General features: G+C 48.8%; 1 protein-coding gene across 4 annotated transcripts in view; it reads left to right on the top strand.

The window, feature by feature from the left end:
* LOC147020814 (uncharacterized) overlaps positions 1–14,120 on the top strand; it is a 125,187-nt gene that overhangs the window by 45,756 nt on the left and 65,311 nt on the right. For all 4 annotated transcript variants that reach the window (XR_015061971.1, XM_085896448.1, XM_085896446.1 and 1 more), the window contains exon 9: positions 13,757–13,811. Coding sequence is in view for 3 of the 4 variants with exons in the window: in XM_085896448.1 (XP_085752574.1) it covers positions 13,757–13,811 (55 nt within the window). In the remaining variant the exon portion in view is untranslated. The remainder of the gene's footprint in view (positions 1–13,756; positions 13,812–14,120) is intronic.

Consider the following 14,120-nt stretch of genomic DNA (forward strand, 5'->3'; position numbering starts at 1 on the left):
AATGTTTCAATGTACTTTGAAATTAAAGCAAAGAACAAATAAACAATTGCAGATGAAAAATAAATCATGGAATCGTTTGGTTGAACAAAATTTAATCTAAATTTTTGACTCATAAAAGTAGCCACCTTTTGCAGATATATCAGCCGAACATACTCGTGGCATTCTTTCTGCAATGGAACTCAAATATTGGATGTAAAGTTCTTCCTAACGCTGTTGCAGAAGTTCCGACAAATGTGTTGCACTTGTAGGTTGCTTTCTTTTCACCCTTCTTTCCAGTTCATCCCAAACCAGCTCGATGGGGTTGAAGTCTGGAGACTGTTCTGGCCATTCCATGATTTGAAGACTTCCATCTTGTTCTTATTCTTCGAAGGTAGTTCTGACATAGCCTGGTGGTATGTTTTGGGTCGTTATCTTGCTGTAGGATGAACCCCTGACCAACTAGGTGTAGACCAGAGGGTATTGCGTGGTGCTGCAAAATGCTGTGGTAGCTATTTTGGTTCAGGGTGCCAATCACTCTGTGCAAGTCACCGACTCTGGATCCAGCAAAAGAGCCCCAAGATCATCACGCTTCCTCCTCCATGTTTGACAGTTGGTGTCACATACTGAGGAACCATCCTTTCGTCTACTTCACAGTGTACAAAAACTCTGCGTAATGAACCGAAGATTTCAAATTTTGATTAATTGGTCCAGAAGACCTTTTTCCAGTTTTCAGTCGTCCACTGACGGTGCTTCATGGCCCATGCAAGCCTCTTTTTCTTATTTTGCCATCTTAGCAGAGGCTTTCTTACTGCCACTCGACCTGTCATACCTGCAGCTCGAAGTCTTCGCTTCACAGTTGAAACTGAGACTTCCTTACTTCGACCAGTGCAAAGCTGTGCTTGAAGCTGCTGTCCTGTGAGCCACCTATCACGCAAGCTGTTGACTCTCAGGAACTTGTCTTCTGATTGTGTTGTGGATTTGGGTCTGCCAAACCACTTCCTGTCAGAGTTTCCTCAAGGTTCCAAGTGCCTTTTGATGGTGTAGGAAACTGCACTCACTGACACCTTGGCTTCTTTGAAATTTCTCGAAAGGAAAGACCTACACTTTTAGGGGTTACAAAAAAAAATTGTATATCTTGTCGAGGCTCGTGTGAGAGCTAACACACAATGCACAGCACAGGGGGCATGAGACAAAAGGGGCGGGAGTGGGAAGGACAAAACAGTGGGGAACAGAGACATTAGGAGATCTGTGGAAGGGAGAGGGATGAGGTGGGGAACATGGGGAATACAAGATGGACATTACAGGGACTTTCAGGATGGAAAGCAGGGAATTTGAAGGAGGTGGGCTTGGGTGGATTATCGGGGGTAGAAAAGATCGAGGATTTGGATGGGGATGACAAGAGGTGGTGGTGAACAGCTGTTTTGAAGGCCTGGAGGGAAGAATGGGATTGAATAGAGTGAAGGAGTTTATTCCAAATGCGGGAGAAAAAGAGTGAAGGTGAGGAGTGATTCGTGATTTTGGTAGTTTTACCAGAAGGGGGTTGTTGGCGGACCTTGAGCGCCCTGCGGAAATGTGGTGGGGACAAATCGCAGAGAGAGCAGGGGGGTGGGGCGAGGCTGGAGAGGAGATGGTAGAAGACAGACTACCAACCAGCCTGCGGTGAGAGAGTGAGAGGACCAAAGACTCAGCCTCATTGCCGGAGATGCCAATGATCCGAAATGCCTTGGTTTCCACAGCGTGAAGCCAAGAAAGGTGGGAGGCAGGAGCACCAGCCCAGAGGAGAGAGCAGTACCCCATCAGGCTGTAAGTGGTCAGGAGCTCAGGTGGGCCGCGGAAGGACTTTGCACGACAGAGGACTTCCAGTCGGCGACTGGCTTTGGAGGCCAGGTTGGAAATGTGGCTTTCCCAGGAAACATCATTGCAGATCGTGAGACACAGAAGCTTGAAAAAAAAGTACTTCTTCCAGAGGATTGTTGAGAAAGTGGATTGGGGGGGGGGGGGGTTCTAAACGGTCCTTTCGGAGAGACATAATGAGAGTGTGAGATTTGTCCGGATTGAGAGACATGTTCCACGTATTGGACCAGTTTGTGATTTTATCGAGATCTGCAGTGAGCGAAGAAGCTGCTGCTTGCCGGTCTGAGGGATGACCGATGATACAGCAGAAGGTGGAGTCATCAGCAAAGACATACATAGGATTTTCCAGAGAGTCGGAGAGATTATTGATGAAAACCAGAAAAAGAACAGGGCCCAGAACGCTACCTTGAGGAACTCCAGCCTGGACAGGAAGAGGGGATGAAAACTCCATTTAGGGCCACACATTGATTGGGGCAGGAGAGGAAGTCTGCGAGCCATGAGTGGGGATTGCCTTGGATACCATAGGAAGAGAGTTTGGTGAGCAGGGCAGGGTGCCAGACTGTGTCAAAAGCATGTGATATGTCTGGGGATATGGCTCGGATTTCATGTCTGACATTGAGGACCTCCATCCATTGTTGGGAGAGCAGAAGCAACATATCCAGGGTAGAGTGACCTGGTGTGAAACCAAATTGATGATCGGAAATCAAGCCATTGGAGAAGAGGAAGGATTTAATGTCAGAAGCGATGATGGATTCCATTACCTTGCTGATGGTTGGGAGAAGGCTGATTGGTCTGTAGTTGCAGGGATCTGCTTTTACACCTTTTTTCTGCAGAGTGGTAATTTTTGCTGATTTCCAAGCTGATGGCAGATGACCTTGAGTGAAGGAGAGGGTGAATAGAACAGAGAGAGGGTGATCAAGAGCAGAAGAGCAAGTTTTTCGGACACGTTAGCTGATGCCGTCTGGACCAGTTGCAGAATCTGAGTCGAGGTTTGACAGAACCTCTCCACCTTGTCAGGAGAGAAGGACACATAGTCCAGGGACAGTTGGGTGCGACTGGGTAAGGTGGGTAGAGAAAGCGATGGGTTTTGTACACAAGATTTAGTTGCAAACACCGAGTTTAGGCATTCAGCCTTTTCATGTGCGGTATCAGCAGTGTGGCCATTTGAGGTAAGGGAGGGGATGGAGGGGGAACGTACACCAAAAACAGATTTGATTACATGCCACCAGGATTTTGAGGAGGGAGAGAGGTTTGAAAGTTCAGACATGAGCTAAGAAAGATGTTGTTTTCTGGCTCTCCTGAGGGTAGATCCACACTTGTTCCGAGCTTTATGGAAGTGTTGTAGAATTTTGAAGTTAACGTTTTAACTGACTCGATGTAAATCCTGTTACTCAAATGAAAGCCACAATTAATTCCCTGTCCACAACGGAAAGTACATTCCATCAGATAATTTTATTAACATAGTACTATGGAGTACAACCCACTGAGATGGCATACATCCACAATGATTTGCACTAAACTAAGCTTACATTTTTCTGGCATTTATATGCTTTTGTGGGAGTGGAGGGGGCTGATAATATATATATAATCATTAGGATAAAAGAACTCCAACTGCAATACGTGTCTTCTCCGTGAAAGAATCATGGCAAAAGTTGCAATGTTATCAACCAGGTCACCTTGTTCCATAGCGAGACATTCCTTTTATCAAAATTTAAGTCAAAAGACTCTTGGCACAAGGAAGCATAACTGTCAGCCAATTTGACTTGTAACATAAAAAAATTAAATTTATAAAGCACTAGCAACAATTGTAATTGAGAGTACATTAATATAATTATTTTCTCCCACAGAAGGAACTGAGATTACTCTCAGTTGGGTTTGCTTTCCATGAGGCAAAGGAAAGTTGTTTCAGGACAACTGCCTCGCCACAAGCTTCAGTGAACAAAGGGTGGGAGGAAGGGTAGGACAACTGAAGACGAGAGGGGATAAATCTGTGCATGAGGGAAAGCAAGTTTCTTTGAAAGAATTCTCAGGATGAGTTGATGTTGGAGAAAGTAGCGATAGGAGACCACTCCATAAGTTTGATGGCTGCTTGGAGACCCTGCCAGTCGGCTTGAGTGAAATGCCAGACTCGACGGCGGTGAGGTGGTTCTCTGATGACAGCCAGAGAGATGTCCACTTTGACAAGGACGTGGTCAGCAGAACCGATTGGAGCAGAGGAAGAGCAGCAGATATTGTCAGGGAAATTTGTCAAAATCAGATCCAGAAGAGATGGAGTACCATTGGTTGAGATCCCGGTCGGGAAGTTGACCGAATGAGTCAGTCCCAATGAGTCGCAGAAAGCTTTTGCTGAAGTGCCATGACAGGCGAGAGAGGAACCCACACCTAGCCAACAACATGATGACAATTGAAGTCGCCACATATGAAGAAGAGAGAGATTGGATGAGAAGATAGAAGTTGGTCCATGTTTTTGGATAGTGAGGTGTAGATGGATGGAGTGTATGCCCCAGTTAGAATAGGTGTACCATATCCCTGTGTGTCGTAAGAGGCGACCAGGGTTGCGTCAGGAAGGGCATCCGGCGTAAAAACCGATGCCAAATCATTATGCGGACAACAAAACGAATTTCCATACCGGATCGGTCGAGGCCCGGGTTACCAACGACCGCCACCGGTACCGGTGGTCAGCAGGGTACCAGTGGAAATTGTGCTACTGCTGGGCGAAGGCGAAGGAGACTGGGAAGGCGAGTCCGGAGGCAGTAGGAGAGGGGGAAGGGTAGAAGTGTGCAGGTGAGAGTTGGAACTCTGAATGTTGGGAGGATGACTGGCAAAGGGCGAGAGTTGGCTGATATGATGGAGAGAAGAAAGGTGGACATACTGTGTGTACAAGAGACCAAGTGGATGGGGAGTAAGGCTAGGAGCATTGGAGGTGGTTTCAAACTGTTCTACCATGGTGTGGATGGGAGGAGAAATGGTGTCGGGGTAATCCTGAAGGAAGATTATGTCAATAGGGTATTGGAGGTGAGGAGAGTGTCTGACCGAGTGATGAGTGTGAAGTTGGAAATTGAAGGGGTGATGATGAATGTCATCAGTGCATATGCCCCACATATGGGGTGTGAGATGGAGTATAAAGAAGATTTCTGGAGTGAGTTAGATGAAGTGGTGGAGAGTGTATCCAAGGATGAAAGAGTGGTGATTGGAGCAGATTTCAATGGGTATGTTGGGGAAGGGAATAAAGAGGATGAGGAGGTGATGGGTAGGTACGGTCTCAACAAGAGAAATGTGGAAGGGCAAATGGTGGTAGAGTTTGCAAAAAGAATGGAAATGGCAGTGGTAAATACGTATTTCAAGAAGAAGGAGGAACACAGGGTGACATACAAGAGTGGAGGAAAGTGCACACAGGTGGATTACATCTTGAGCAGGAGATGCACCCTGAAAGAGATTAGTGACTGTAAAGTGGTGGCACGGGAGAGTGTAGCTCGACAGCATCGATTGGTGGTCTGTAGGATGACTTTAGAGGTGAGGTTGAGGAAGAGGGTGAGGGCTGAACCAAGGACCAGATGGTGGAAGCTGAAGGAGGAAGACTGTTGCGTGAAATTTAGGGAGGAGGTGAGACAGGCGTGGGATGATTGGGCACCGACAGCAGAAGTGGTGAGGGAGATAGCTAGGAAGGTACTTGGTGTGACATCTGGACAGAGAAAGGAAGATAAGGAGACTTGGTGGTTGAATGAGGAAGTACAGGAAAGTATAAGGAAGAAGGGGTTGGCGAAAAAGAAGTGGGATAGTCAGAGAGATGAAGAAAGTAGGCAGGAGTACAAGGAGTGGCGGTGAAAGGCAAAAAGAGAGGTGGCAAAGGCCAAGGAAAAGGCATATGATGAGCTGTATGAGAAGTTGGATACAAAAGAAGGGGAAAAGGATTTATACCGATTGGCAAGACAGAGGGACCGAGCTGGGAAGGATGTGCTGCAGGTTAGGGTGATAAAGGACGTAAATGGGAATCTGCTGACGAGCGAGGAGAGTGTGTTGAGAAGGTGGATGGAGTACTTTGAGAAGCTGATGAATGAAGAAAATGAGAGAGAGAGAAGGTTGGAAGAGGTGGAGATAGTGAATCTGGAAGTGGGGTGGATCAGTAAGGATGAAGTGAGGACTGCTATGAAGAAGATGAAAAGTGGAAAGGCGGTTGGCCCAGATGGTATACCAGTGGAGGCATGGAAGTGCTTAGGAGAGATGGCAGTGGGGTTGTTAACCAGATTGTTTAATAAAGTCTTGGAAAGTGAGAGGATGCTGGAGGAGTGGAGATTAAGTGTACTGGTTCCGATTTTCAAGAATAAGGGTGATGTGCAGAGCTGTGGAAATTACAGAGGGATAAAGTTGTTAAGCCACACCATGAAGTTGTGGGAAAGAGTAGTGAAGCTAGGTTGAGAGGAGAGGTGACGATCTGTGAGCAGCAATATGGGTTTATGCCAGGAAAGAGCACCACTGATGCGATGTTTGCTTTGAGAATGTTGATGGAGAAGTATAGGGAAGGCCAGAAGGAGTTACATTGTGTGTTTGTGGATTGAGAAAAAGCTTTTGATAGGGTGCCAAGAGAGGAGTTGTGGCATTATATGAGGAAGTCGGGAGTGGTGGAGAAGTATGTGAGGATCGTGCAGGATATGTATGAGGACAGTGTGACAGCGGTGAGGTGTGCGGTAGGAATGACGGACCGGTTTAAGGTAAAAGTGGGATTTCACCAAGGATCGACTCTGAGCCCTTTCCTGTTTGCAATGGTGATGGACAGGTTGATGGACGAGATCAGACTGGAGTCTTCATGGACTATGATGTTCGCGGATGACATCATGATCTGTAGGGAGCAGGCTGAGGCGAGCCTCGAGAGGTGGAGGTACGCCCTGGAGAGAAGGGGAATGATAGTCAGTCGGAGTAAGACGGAGTACATGTGCATAAATGAGAGGGAGGGTGGTGGCATGGTGCGGTTGCAAGGAGTTGAGGTGGGGAAGGTAGATGGGTTTAAATACTTGGGATCAACTGTCCAAAGTAACGGAGAGTATGGGAGAGAAGTGAAAAAGAGAGTGCAGGCAGGATGGAGTGGGTGGAGAAGAATTTCAGGAGTGATTTGTGACAGAAGGGTAGCTGCAAGAGTGAAGGGGAAAGTTTATAAGACGGTAGTGAGACCAGCTATGTTGTATGGTTTGGAGGCGGTGGCACTAACAAAAAGACAGGAAGCGGAGCTGGAGGTGGCAGAGTTAAAGATGCTGCGATTCTCGTTGGGAGTGACTAGGATGGATAGGATAAGGAATGAGTATATTAGAGGCACAGCGCAGGTAGGACGGTTTGGAGACAAAGTGAGAGAGGCGAGATCGAGATGGTTTGGACATGTACTCAGGAGGGAAGTGGAGTATATCGGGAGAAGGATGTTGAAGATGGAGCCGCCAGGCAGGAGGAGAAGAGGAAGGCCAAAGAAGAGGTTCATGGATACGGTGAGGGCGGACATGCGGGTGGTTGGAGTGTCAATGGAAGATGTGGAAGATAGAGCGAAATGGAGATGGTTGATTCGCTGTGGCGACCCCTAATGGGAGCGAGCCGAAAGAAGGAGAAGAAGAAGAAGAAGGTGTAGATGGAGTCATCACTGTTAGGTGCACGGTACAGTACACATATAAACATGAGGTGGGAGTGGAGGGGAAGCCGTAGCCAGAGGTATTCCTGGGGGTGTGGGGGAGTGAGGAATAGAGTCTCTGATGAAGAGAGCAACTCCTCCACTAGGACGAGGCTCAGGTCTGTCATACCGGAGGAGGGAGTAACCAGGGAGAGATACTTGGGAGTCAGACACGTCTTGGAGGAGGAAAGTTTCTGTTAGGCAGATTATGTCTGGTTTGTCAGTGGCTACCTGTGTGGAAAGATCTGAAAGGTTTGAGCGAAGGCCCCGGATATTTGAGGTCCACACTGTTAATAAAGAGGGAGGGGAGGAGGCTTTGGGTGCACGGGGTGGGAAGGGAGGAGAAGGGTTGGACAAGGGACAAGGGGGGGGAGGTAAGGAGGGTTGTTGAAAGATTGTGGGGGATTGCAGAATAGCTCGGGGAGGGGCTGGATGAGGAGGAGAAAAGGCTCTGTGGTGCTGGGGGAGGGGGGGGCAAGAGAGGGGGAAGAAGACAGTTGAGGATTTGAGGAGGTGGAGTGAAGAGATGGAGGTGAGAGGGCAGTGGAAGGAGGCAGCTTTGTGGATGAGAGTGGTGGGCAACTTTGAGAAGGATGAGTGAGGGGGGGGTGAATGGTGGGAGAAAGGTGAGGGGGAGTTTTTGACAGAGGTGAGAAGGAGGCTTGGAGGGAGAAGAGTGTGATGTTGCTTTGAGAGTGAGGGGAGAGAGGGGTGAGATGGCACTCAAATTGGGAAAAAAGAATGGTTGATGGAAAGCGAACATTCATAGCAAACTGGGGTTTTTTTTAAAGTTTTAGGTTGGAGAGACGATTAAACATGTTTCTTGATGGATGCAATAAAGGCATTCAGAGAATAAAGAGAAGAAATGCTGTAACAGTTGGATTTTTTTTGGCAAGGTATGAAGGAGAGGTCGAATTGAGAGCAGTCGTTTAAATAGTAGAAGAGTAGTGCATTATGATACAGTAAAGAGTACCACATGTGTGAAAGAGGAAGATGAAGCATTATAAGAGATCGTTTTTATTATTAGTATTATTATTATTATTACGAGTGTGTGCCCATACGTGCGTGGCCTTACGTAATTCTTCTTCTTCTCCTTTCGGCTGCTCCCGTTAGGGGTCGCCACAGCGGATCATCCGATCCGCATAGTGATTTGGCACATGTTTTACGCCGGATGCCCTTCCTGACGCAACCCTGGTCGCCTCTTACGACACACAGGGATATGGTACACCTATTTAACCGGGGTATACGTAATTGTGATGTCATATCAAACGAAGAAGAATTGTGACGTCAGTCGTGCAAAAAAAGAAGAAGAAGAATTGTGACATCAATAGTGATGTCATCGCACCGTGTCCTGTCATTGGTTGGTAAATAAATGGCCGTAACTTGGGAACCGCTCGTCCTAACCGCTTGGAGCCGGTCTAGCTAAGCTAACCCTTCCCCCGAGCTAGTGTCATCCTGTGCCCTGGCCAGGGGGTCTTCCACCCCTTGCCCGGAAATCCTGTTCACCCGAAAGCGAGGCTTGCTTTTTTTTTTTATTGCGCAGCACCAGCGCGGCAACTCGCAACCTGCGCACCAGCGCGGCAACTCGCAACCTGCGCACCAGCGCGGCAACTCGCAACCTGCGCACCAGCGCGGCAACTCGCAACCTGCGCACCAGCGCGGCAACTCGCAACCTGCGCACCAGCGCGGCAACTCGCAACCTGCGCACCAGCGCGGCAACTCGCAACCTGCGCACCAGCGCGGCAACTCGCAACCTGCGCACCAGCGCGGCAACTCGCAACCTGCGCACCAGCGCGGCAATTCGCAACCTGCGCACCAGCGCGGCAATTCACAGCCGCGCACCTTTGGCGTGACGTCATGGCAGCTGTTCGCGTCCCTAGTCCCTCTTGGATGGTACCATCCGGCAGGGATTCACCCTCCTGCCGGATTCCAACCATACACCCAGCCATGACGTCACCCAGCGCATAAAAAAAACACAAGCCCCACGTCTCGAGGGGTTCCCCATGCAAACACATGTGCTCTGCCCGTTGGAGCTTAACACACACGCCCGCGTTGAGAAACCTTCTGGTCCAAATCCGAAATCCTGCCTAAACTTTGTCCGTCCGCGGGATCAGCAACATCCACCGCTGGCGTTTCCGGACCGGGCTTCACTCCCGCAAGCGAGCACGTGGCGGCCTCGTGCATTGCACAGCATGGACCGCGCGCTCGCTACTGGGTGAACCCGGCGCGGTGCTCAAAACATCTACAGCCGCAACTTGGCTTTTGTCCCTTATCTGTCGCAGTCATTGTCGCCATTCGACACACGCGCTCAAACTCCCGCGTGTCACGAGACTCGCACCTCACCATTACACTCACCCTGGGAGACGCGGCTGCATGCTCACGCATGCCGACCGACATCTCCCTTACATACCGCTCTCTTACACACACTGTCTCTCACACGGACCCTTTCACTCACACACGCGGTGACTCACACGTGGTGCCTCATCCACACACGGCGTGCTGGGAAGCACGCACTTCGGCACACTTGCCACCACAGCACTCACACACGGGGCTTCTGGCACACGCGGGGCTTCACCCATACACGCGGTCGCACTCACACACACCGGGACAACACTTGTAACCACACACACCGGGACACTCACGCTGGGGACTCGCGCTACCACCAGGGATTTGAGGGCCTCTATATCCCCCAAGCTCGGCGTGCACCTGTCCACAGCACTCGTCCCCTCGAACTCGCTAAGCACAACCGAACCCACCTGGTCGTGATTCGCCTCAAGGGGGCATACTCCCTCCCCTCGTTCCTGGAGGAGGCCATCCAGCTGCTCGCACCGGGTCCCTACACGGTCTGCCAGCTCACCCCCATTGTCCTCCACTAACTGTGTGTGTGTGTGTGTGTGTGTGTGTGTGTGTGTGTGTGTGTGTGTGTGTGTGTGTGTGTGTGTGTGTGTGTGTGTGTGTGTGTGTGTGTGTGTGTGTGTGTGTGTGTGTGTGTGTGTGTGTGTGTGCTCGTCTTCAACCCCGTCCAATTCACCCTCTATCTCCCACGTCTCTGCTATTTCCGTCTTCCCTTGTTATCTCCCTTGTGCACGTCTCCGTCACCCCAATTAGTTTTTCCCTCTCGGTCACCATCACTGGTGCTCTCCGTCACCTTCACAAGTCTCGTCCAACACGTCCCCCAAATTATTTTACCCTCATCCGCCTCCATTGCGGGCCTGACAACCGTTGCACTCCCTCCCAGCTCGTTCGTCCCAGCACGTGGTGGCGCCATTTTCTCGCTCGCGGTCCGCGTTTCGCTCCTCGCCATTGCCATAATGCCTGCCTGCAGGCCTATGCCCATGCTCTGCATCTCACCCCGCATATCTTTCATTTCTTCCTTCATTCGTTGCGCATTCGTATCCATCTCGTTTTTCAGCATGGCGAATAGCTGGGCGATGTCGAGTGCACTCGGCTGAGCCGATTCGGCGAGGATCGGGGGGTTTTGGCGGAGAGGAGGAGGGGAGGTGTCGTACACCGCGGCCGCCGCTGCACCCATTTCGGGCTCTGGGTTCAGTTGGGGGTATTCGTGTTCCTGCACAACCAACATTTCCTGCTCGGGGTTTTCATCCTGGACCATGGATTCTACCAATTCTACATCCATTTCTCCTACCCCCGGCTCCCGCTCGCCTCGAGACTCCATCTTATTTCTCGTAAGGGGGTTAATTTGGCCTGCTCGTAATTTGGAGTGAATCGGGGGTCGCTCCTCTCACCCCTAACTGATTCCCGTGAATTTAGCTTGGAGGCGGGAGGGATTCGAATCCCACTTCCGGACACCAGTGTTGCGAATTTGCGCCCTCCGGCGTGCGATCAGCCACGTAACTCGAATCGCGACACGTCGCCTACCGGACGGACAATTCTGTCGTGATCCTCTCGGAACAACGCCGGGAGCTAGTCACGGGTGGGGGTTTAACCCCACCACGACCGTGCCAATTGCCCACCCGCGCAGGATGGGGTTGCTCGCCAAATTCGATCTACCTCAGTACCTGCGCGGATGGTCGACTGGGCGATCGTACCATGCCACAGGCCGACTCTGGAAACAAACCGCTTAAGCGGTCCGTTCCGTGCTACAGTGATAATCGAGTGGTGTTATCGTCGGCCTTGACGGTTCTGATTAATTACCGGGCGTATTAAGCCCACTACGAACCCCTTTCCGTGATGCAAGATGGAGGGTCAATAGAGAAAAGACAAAGCGAAACGGGCACAGTTCAACAAGCAAGCATTTTATTCACATGCACACACAGACAAGCACGTAAGGCACGTATTTACAGCAATACACAATCAAAATGCGCATAAAGCAATTAAAACAAAAACAATGCAGAGCTACAACCGAATACGCGTACACATGGCAACACTTAAACAGTTCTACTTTACGAGACACGGTGCCACAAGATCCATACAAAAACCTCAAAGAAAAGAAAGAAAGAAGTCGCGACTTCCCTTTGGCTGGTGAGTCCCTCTTCCGCGACCATCAGCGTGGTCGCGCCTGGCCCCGACCTCTCTCGCGGCTGGCGAACCCTCTCCGGCACTCCCCGTCCGGACGCACAGGTCCACCTCGCAACGGGCGCCGCCACGTCTCCCGTCCGTGCCTTCGTGACTGGGCCACTTGCCAAGGCACGGGTACACGACCTCTTCCTGAAGACCAACTCTCCACAAAAACCAACCGAACCACCAGCCAAGACGAAGAGGAAGAAAAAGCGCTCCTTGCGCCCACCCATGTCCGTCTTTTATCGCCCAGGGCTCCGCCCTTCGCCCCGCCCCGTTCTCGGCTCCACCTTCCTTCGAGAGGGTTCCCGAAAAAGGGCGTTCCCTCACGCTTTCCCTCCACCCCGCTCTGTCCGGGGGCCGAGGGAGTCAGTTTTTGGCTCAGAGCCAGAGAATTATTCCCCCAAAAAGAGGCCCCACCTTTACATGACCTCTGACCTTTGACCTGCATCGCTCTTCCTCCACTCCAAAGCACGGGGAAGTCAGATGGGAAAAACAGGCGGGAAAAGCCCACCGAGCATCCTTGTTGGTTTTTGTTTGTTCCTCTGCGGAGATCTTAACCGCATGGAGCCTGTTGAATGGCGAGTGGCAAAGATGTGATAGCGTAGATGGTGGAGATGGCGTGGTTGCAGTGTGGTTGCCGCTGTGATGGGGATGGCGTGGTTGTTGAAATGTTGTGTGTTTGAAATAAAAGATAGAAAAAGAAAAATGCCTAACTCAAAGGATGGCAGCCCAAATGGATCACATAAATTCCCTCTATACAACGGGTTTGGGCTAACTACACATGTACTTAGAGATATCTCACCTACGGGCCCTTTATGGTGTAATGTGAATTTCCACAGCCGTGACTATATATATATATATATATATATATATATATATATATATATATATATATATATATATATATATATATATATATATATATATATATATATATATATATATATATATATATATATATATATATATGTATATATATATATATATGTATAAAACCAACTGTTGCAAGCGTGACATCTTTGAATTCAAGGTGTGAATGCATGTTTGCAGAATATTTGAAGTATGTTCTCCAAGTTGTTGAGGCCAATTTTCACGTGCTGCATTTATTTTGCATCAAGAATGGCGAAAATACCTTGTAACTCCATTGCTATACGATTGTACAATCTTCTTCTCTGTCGAACAACCTTTAAAGGTCAAAAAGGATTTTTTTTTCCTTCACCAGTATTGATGTTGGTGGATGATTGGAGAATATGCATAAATAGAGCAATTGTTTATATTTTTTCTTGCACCTTGATAAATGTGAAATATCTTTATTACATATGCAAATATGACAATTTTTGAATCTTTCTCCCCAAACATGCTCTTTTACCTTTCCATGTCCCTTTACTCTTATCTCCAACCAAACTGATTTTCCTTTGCTTGCTCACTCTTACATTTTGCCACTCCATCCCATATCAGATTATCCTTCCTTCCTTTTCCTTTGTTTGACGTTTAAGGGACACGAACCTGCTCTTTCTTGCTTCAGTAACAACAAATTCGATACGACCAGCAGTGATATTTCCCCAGCCTTTACTGTATTGAACATCGTGCATTGCTTTAGCGAACGATAAGTTGAGGGGACACATTTAAGTTGTGTATTCGCCGAAAAGTCCAACACATAAATGTGTTTTCTCTGTTTCGAACAACGTATGACATGTAACAAAGACATTGGTTCTCGTGTTTTGCATCATTCTAACTGCAGGTGATTTCGTGCAGAATAAATTCAAGAGAGAGATGCGAGTCCATCCGTGGAGAATTGACAAAGCTTGCAGTAAGTCCTTGAGTCTATTCATCCCTCATCTTTGCCAAGCCTTTCTTCTTCTGTTCTTTTGAGATTAATCATTACAAACCCTTCTGAGATCAATCTGACTTGGTTTATAGAAAACGAACACCTTCGAGAGAATGTGTTGATACAGCAGGTCATACCGAATGTTGAAATGTATGTAAATGCTATGGTAACATGATTACTTACCATTTATGACTTGGGGGGGGGGGGGGGGGACACCATTTAATCTATAATGCTTAAAAATTAACAAAATGCTTTGTTGTCGATATCCTCTTGAAAGTGGAAGAATTGTTT

The sequence above is a fragment of the Eptatretus burgeri genome, chromosome 9 (genome assembly GCF_056783735.1).
Source record: "Eptatretus burgeri isolate ZD-2024b chromosome 9, Ebu_testis_v1, whole genome shotgun sequence".
Taxonomy (NCBI): Eukaryota; Metazoa; Chordata; class Myxini; order Myxiniformes; family Myxinidae; genus Eptatretus; species Eptatretus burgeri.